This window comes from Prorops nasuta, unplaced genomic scaffold (genome assembly GCF_024137725.1).
Source record: "Prorops nasuta isolate Cenicafe-Biocafe unplaced genomic scaffold, Cenicafe_Pnas_1.2 PNAS00024, whole genome shotgun sequence".
NCBI lineage: Eukaryota > Metazoa > Arthropoda > Insecta > Hymenoptera > Bethylidae > Prorops > Prorops nasuta.
In genome coordinates this window covers 876,065-883,804 of record NW_027116821.1, presented here as the reverse complement: position 1 = coordinate 883,804, position 7,740 = coordinate 876,065, and the positions used below count along the sequence as shown (strand labels likewise).

General features: G+C 31.9%; 1 protein-coding gene across 1 annotated transcript; it reads left to right on the top strand.

The window, feature by feature from the left end:
- The first annotated feature begins 3,417 nt into the window (after positions 1-3,417).
- On the top strand, positions 3,418-6,894 carry LOC136781784 (uncharacterized). Its single transcript, XM_066740787.1, has 6 exons — positions 3,418-3,456; positions 3,530-3,899; positions 3,995-4,202; positions 4,555-4,724; positions 4,842-6,604; positions 6,883-6,894. Exons 1-6 carry the CDS (start codon positions 3,418-3,420, stop codon positions 6,892-6,894), a joined length of 2,562 nt encoding a protein of 853 aa, XP_066596884.1.
- The last annotated feature ends 846 nt before the right edge of the window (positions 6,895-7,740 follow it).

Here is a 7,740-nt window from a genome sequence, read left to right as displayed (position 1 = left end):
CAAAATAATATTATTTGGAAGTTTTCTGGCTTTCAATTATTTATAGGTATAGGTATTTATGTTGCAATATAGTTTTAATTATAAAATATTCCAAAGGCATCCAAAAATGTTTAAAAATAAGGCATTATACATGCATTATGTTTCAGGAATAATAACATGTTTATTAGATATTTAATAAATTATTGTTCAGGTTCTTATTTTGCTTTTATTGTTAAATAACCATCAACTCAAATTCCCTTTCATATATTCTGCATAGATGAATGCTTTTCAAAGAACGCGGGCTACGACGATTGCGACGTTGCCACTATTTCATTTAATGGAGGTTGACGTTATAAAAAACAGCAGTTTCCCGAAGAAAATTTTTGATTTATTGATGGTACAGTTACCAAATCGATATGTTTCAATCTGTCATGTAATCATTAGATACTTATTAACTTTTTCTAAGAGTTTCACACGTTTCTGTTCGTTAATCTTCGCGTATTTTAAGTATGAAGAGAGAAAAAATTTGCCTGCCCATAAGATTACATGTTAAATCGTAACAAATTATTTTATTTATATCTAATTGTATAAGTATCCAAACAATCTAAAAATTAATATAGTGACTTTTCTAATACTACTAAGCTTATACAAAGTTTTGTATCAACATTTGTTCGTTAATTCTAAATCGGACCAACCTCCTTAATCGCGCCATTTAACAGCTACGTACAAACTCCCTAGAAATCCCCTCGCCCCTCTGATTCTAACTACACAACGCCGCGACGCAAGATTAATGGCCAAAACACGTCCGAAAGCACTGAGAGCTTATTATACCTAAAACACTATACTTCGTTTCTTCTCTGTGAATCACACTTACTATACATTTTGCGTGGTATATTCAATTCTCGCCAACAAACTATACAGCGTAGTATCTTCCAACATGGCGGACTTGGCAACGCTGCCTCGCATGAGCAATCTCCCGTTTTATCTCTGCTACTACTGACTGTCTCTGACCGGCATATATGGCATCTCTTGATGCATTTAGGAACCGCATTATAGAGCCAATCACCATCAATAATTCAAGCGAAAAAGCGCGAGTTAACATATGTATATTTTGGATTGAAAAACTTTGAATAATAAATCTAAAGTCTGTTTTAATTAAAAATGTATGCTGAAACGCACTTTTCCGTATTGATGACGTTAATGCGTAGTAGAGGTGTAAAGGCGTATCCTCAAAATAATTTGAAAAAAGCTTTCACTAGTTGAGTTCGGAATTAAACTCTTTTCACTCCGACGGAGCTTTCCCTAGAATTCCCTATTCACTCCGTCTAGTAATTCTGTGTCCGGGAGCAAGTTAGAGGACGTTTATTTTCAGGGATTAGATCCAGATCTCGGATCAGACTTACCGCAGTGTCGCAGCTTACGAAAAAAAAATACTAGATCATCCTAGACTAATCCGGATCTAGTGAGGAGGCTTTCGCGAGAGTGAATCCGGATCCAGATTTAAGTAGAGTAATTAGGGCCTATTCAGGTGTGGAAATTTTAGCTGTCATTAGTGGCATTATTCTAATCAACAAAAGGTAAATATTAAATTTCCAATTTGTTTTGCTAAAGATAAAGAAAGAAGTATAATAATCATTAATAATTTTCACTTTTTATATAATATATTAATTGTCTTACATAATTTCTCTTAATAACATATTATTTACAGATTAAACAATGGATTATATGAATTTATGGAATATTTTATTTGAAAATGATGAGGAGGATGATAATAATACATCATCTTCCTCCTCATCATTTTCAAATAAAATATTCCATAAATTCATATAATCCATTGTTTAATCTGTAAATAATATGTTATTAAGAGAAATTATGTAAGACAATTAATATATTATATAAAAAGTGAAAATTATTAATGATTATTATACTTCTTTCTTTATCTTTAGCAAAACAAATTGGACATTTAATATTTACCTTTTGTTGATTAGAATAATGCCACTGATGACAGTTAAAATTTCCATACCTGAATAGGCCGTAATTACTCTACTTAAATCTGGATCCGGATTCACTCTCGCGAAAGCCTCCTCACTAGATCCGGATTAGTCTAGGGTGATCTAGTATTTTTTTTTCGTAAGTTGCGACACTGCGGTAAGTTTGACCCGAGATCTGGATCTAATCCCTGAAAATAAACGTCCAGAGAGTGAATAGGGAATATGGAAGAGCTGTGATAGCTAATTGCTATTCTATCCCCACTTCTAAAAGGAAAATAGGGGTAAGGATAAATAAGAAATATTGGCACTAATTGGGAGCTCCGTCTGACTAGTTTAAGCGGGAAAGAAGCAAAATTGACAAATGTTGGTTTCATTATTTTGGAATTAAATTTCAAACGTTTGTTTATATAAATCTAAGGGCCTGATAAAGTAAGTGAAATAAAATTTAAAATAATACAATATCGTGTATAGTTAAAAAATTAATCTTTTATTTCTTTTTAACAGTTGTTATGAATAATGAATATAGTTCGTGTAGACTCTACCAATTTTAATTTAATTTATTTTGATAACTGTCTTCTTTCAATTAATTGCAATAATTTAGTAGTACAGCAAAAATGAAAAATTCCAGTAGCAACTTTATCCCTCCATATATTTTTAATATAATTTTATAAACTACTCACTACTTTTTTCTTGCAGTAGGACATCCATTTTTATTTTATCAAAATAAATTAAATTAAAATTGGTAGAGTCTACACGAACTAAATTCATTATTCATAACAACTGTTAAAAAGAAATAAAAGATTAATTTTTTAACTATACACGATATTGTATTATTTTAAATTTTATTTCACTTACTTTATCAGGCCCTTAGATTTATATAAACAAACGTTTGAAATTTAATTCCAAAATAATGAAACCAACATTTGTCAATTTTGCTTCTTTCCCGCTTAAACTAGTCAGACGGAGCTCCCAATTAGTGCCAATATTTCTTATTTATCCTTACCCCTATTTGCCTTTTAGAAGTGGGGATAGAATAGCAATTAGCTATCACAGCTCTTCCATATTCCCTATTCACTCTCTAACTAGCTCCCGGACACAGAATTACTAGACGGAGTGAATAGGGAATTCTAGGGAAAGCTCCGTCGGAGTGAAAAGAGTTTAATTCCGATCCGAACTCAACTACTCTTGGAAGTCAACTAGATAAAGGCTCCCTCACAGTTGAGTAGAATTTACATGAGGCTCCCTCTCAAATTGAGTGTGAGTGTGAGTAACGTCTATAAATACGGCCATAGGTGCTGTTGCCATTTATCGTACTGTTCAGTGCTGCCACAAGTACTCCCCCCTTAAGGTAGTTGTCGTTGTACTGTCCCAGTCAAAAGTTTTTCAAACAATTTTGTTTAAGCCTGTACCAAAAGCACACGTATCTGGCAACACTGATTTATATCGCATGCGCAGTGCGCACTTGTTTATAACCCAACAACTAACTGTACGTTAGCTGTCACGCGTAAATATTGTGAGTGAAATATAGTAGAAAATAATTTTTAAAAATGTCAAAACAGTTAAGACTAAAAGGAAGATTTGTAAAAGAAAAAGTACTAGATAAACAGAAGAAGTTTGTTCTACAAATGCAAGAAGGACGAAAAAGAAAAGAAGAAAATTTATTAGCAAATAATAATGTTGCTGATTCTAACCTACTGGATGGAAGACGCATAGTGGACCTAAAGGAACTTGCGAATAATCTAGTATGCTGTAAATGCAAACATGTTTTATCACTGAAGAATGTGAAAAAAGAAAACCGTTTAGGTTTAAATTCTGTTTTCTGGATTAATTGTGATGATTGTAACATTTTAACAAAGGTAGAAACAGGTAAAATGCACAGGACAGCCAGTAACTCGAAGCACGCAAATGTAAATACAAAGGCCATACTGGGTAATTTTCTGTCTTTTAATTTATATTATTTACTGCATCATAAACTATTTTTATCATATACGTCAAATGTAACAGTATACACAAAATTATTTCAGGTTGCTTACATTCAGGTATTGGCTGCACAGCACTAAATAAAGTTTTAGCTTGCTTGAACATACCAGTGATATCAAAAGATTTATTTAAACGCTATGAGCGAGAAGTTGGGCCAGCCATAGAAGCTGTTGCTAAGGAAAGCTGTCAACTTGCTTGTGATGAAGAGCGACAACTTGTCATTAAAGAAATAGACAAATTGAGTAAAGAGTTGTAAGAATTTTTAAAGTTGTGACAATTATTATTTAATAATTTAACATTATTATTCAGTTCAAGCAATTTTTTAGTAAACTGACCAGCTTCTTTATGTTACCACCTGATTGCTAACATAAAAAATTAATTATCAATATTAAGTTAGCTTTACATAATTCTAATATGAAAACATTCATTTTGTCATTTTTTACAGTATATCTACAATATATGATAAAAAATTTAATTAATAAGATACTTAATTGTAACTGATAAATAAAAAAATGACTGTTTTTATTCTTCAACTGAATAAAATCAAAATATATTATTCAATTCTGAAATCTAATTTTGTTTTTGTCCTCTACATTATTTTCAGACCTTCAGAAATATTTAATGAAATTTACCCCTATTACCAATCCCTTCACTCTGCTATTGATTATGGTGATCATTTAAGCGATAATTCTTCAGATAATACTTCTAAATTTGATTCTGCAGTAGGAGAGATCATTAATATTATCGTATCTTACGATATGGCTTGGAGCAAACGTGGGAATGGACGAAGCTAAGATAGCCTCAATGGATACGGCTGCATAATTGGATTTTTAAGTGGGAAAGTATTGGACTATGCGACGTGCAACCGTAAATGTATGTTATGCGATATAGGTCATAAAAAAGAAGACCACGATTGTCGTCAAAATTTCCAAGGCAGTGCTAAAGCGATGGAGCCTGCTGTTGGGAATTTATTAAGTAATCAAAGTAACATCTTGCAAAATTCATGCTTAAACGTTAGAGTGTTAATCGGAGACGAGGATAGCTCTACCATATCAGCAGTTCGTAAAGGAGCAAATAAAAAAATATTTAAACTTTCCGATAGAAATCATTTGCATAAATTATTTAACAGTGATCTGTATAAATTACGAACACAATTTAGTGAGATGAGGAAGAAAAATGTCGTTCCGCACATAAAAAAGTGTCTTTGCTATGCTATTACCCAGAATAAAGGTAACAGCCTTGAACTTGCAAATGCAATGCGTAGTATACCTGATCATTTATTTAACAACCATGAAAACTGTGGTTCATGGTGCCTGCAAGGAAAAGATCGAACTTCTCAACAAACTGTTTTGTTAAAACAAGAAGAGCTGTATAATACATTGAAAGAAGTATTTTATAGGTATGCGAATAATGCGCATAAATTTAGTATTACTGCTTCCAGCCAGGCTAACGAAAGCATTAACAACATTATGGCACATAAAGCTCCAAAAAATTGTTGTTATAGCCGCAGCGAGTCTGCTGATTTCCGATATGCTAGCTCAATATGTACAAAAAATGAAGGTGACAAGCATTTATTACAAGTTGAGAAAAAATTGCAATTGTCTCCAGGAAAGCAAACAGCACGTTTTGCATCTCGACAAGACAAAAGTAGATTAAATAAATCCATAAGATCCAAATTATTGCCAATAAAACGAAGGAGAATAATAATAGGCGAAAAAAGAGATAATTTGAAAAATAAAAATGAAAAATCAGAAGGAATACAATATCAGACCAATTGTGGTTTTTTTAATGATGCAAATAAGTCCGATAATATTTTAGATTTTTCAGGTTTAAATATTTATTTAAGTACTACTACAGATAAAATCTCTTCAGAAACTTGCAGCATTGTTTATTTCGATTTAGAAACGTCAGGATTCCACAAAAATGACGAAATTTTACAAATTGCAGCACAATACGAGCAATATAAATTTAGCGTATACATTACTCCAACGCAAAGTATTAGTTCTGAAGCTTCTCGATACACTGGTTTGAGTAATGTTAATGGGCATTTATATTTACACCTAAGGAAATTATTAACAATTCCGTTGATTGATGCTTTATATTCTTTTCTACAATTTTTGAGTATACCAGACAAACCATGTGTACTTGTAGCACACAATGGATTTTTTGATAGTTCCCATCTAATTAGAGCTATTTTGAATTGTAATATGATACAAGATTGTAAAGTTATTGCTGGCTTTTCTGATACTCTGATTTTATTTAAAAGACATTTTCCGGAAAGAAAAGGTGCAGGAAAATTTAAGCTGCAGATATTAGCAAATGATTTATTAATTGAACCATCAAACGGAACATTCCATGAAGCGTTGTATGATGTGGAAGTATTGAAATCGCTATCATCAACCTATTTAAATAGTGATGACATTCTCAATAATGCTAAATCATTTAGCGAATCTGTAAATAATATCTTAGAAATAGATAAGATTTGTATTACGCTACTATTATTACAGCCATTTAAACATGTTGTAAAAGATGGTATTTTAAGAAAAATGGCTAAGGAGAATATAACTTATGAAATAATGAAAAAGAAATATGAAGAAGAAGGAGAAACAGGCGTTATTAAAATTTTAACGGAATTAAAAAACGGCAAGCCAAAAGTAACCAAAAATAAAAGAATTATAAGCGAAATTATAAATTTTTTACAAAGTAATTTTATTATTTAATTATAAACAAAGTAAATTATTGTTTATTTTTGTTGCATGATATTCAAAGGTTTAATAATTGTTTTTTATTAATTGTATTTTATCGTTTTCCTTTATAATTAATAAATATTAAATTCTCAAAATATATCAACTGTTGTTTGTGTTTTCATATAAAAAGTTTGAATTCCCGCGCATAAGACAATTTAGAGTTTACAGTGTTGCCACATTTTTAGGTTTTCATTTGATACGACGTGTCCATTACACGTTACAATTATTTTTGCTTTCATTAAAAAACTATGCGGTCAATAAATTTCATTTTTTTTTTCAGACGACAAACATATTCATTTATTTGCTATTCTTTTTTGAAGAAAATCTGTCGATTATTTTTCTTGTATTTAATTGTAGATTCGTACAATCATAGCGATCCCCATTGCTTTCCATGTTAAAATTTCGAACTTTGAAAGCAGATAACTTTAGTTCTAAACGGTCAATTAATTTCAAATTTTCAGAACAGTTAAATTATAATACCTACTATTGATATTAAACAAATTAAACACTTTTGTCGATAACATTATTTGCACGACAACTACCTTAAGAAAAAACGCCAGTTTTGAGGTTAGCTGTCAATCTTGAATTGAACTTTCCGATAGGTGCGAGGCGATGGGTCCATCGATGAATGCCACACGTGTGGTGGTTGGGATGTTTCTGATTGCTCGTGGTCATCTTGTAAACTCCCAAGGTCCTGATCCGTCTTGCAGATATAGGCTGGATTGAGTCGATCTACAGATAAGTTCTTTTCTTCACCATCAACGTCCATTTGGTACACTCTATCTGAAATTCTTTTAAGCATTTTGTAGGGTCCCGAATAAGGAGGTTCTAGAGGCCTTTTTACACTGTCGCATCTAATGAAGACATGTGTGCAGGAGTTGAGATCCTTCAATACAAACATTTTGGCCTTGTTGTGATGAGCTGTGGGTGTAGGTCTTAGTGCACGCATTACCTCCCTATGTCTGTCCAGAAAAATTTGAGGATCAGCTGGTTAGTCCAGTGTTATGAAGAAGTCGCGCCTGGGATCCTAAGAGTAGTGCTGT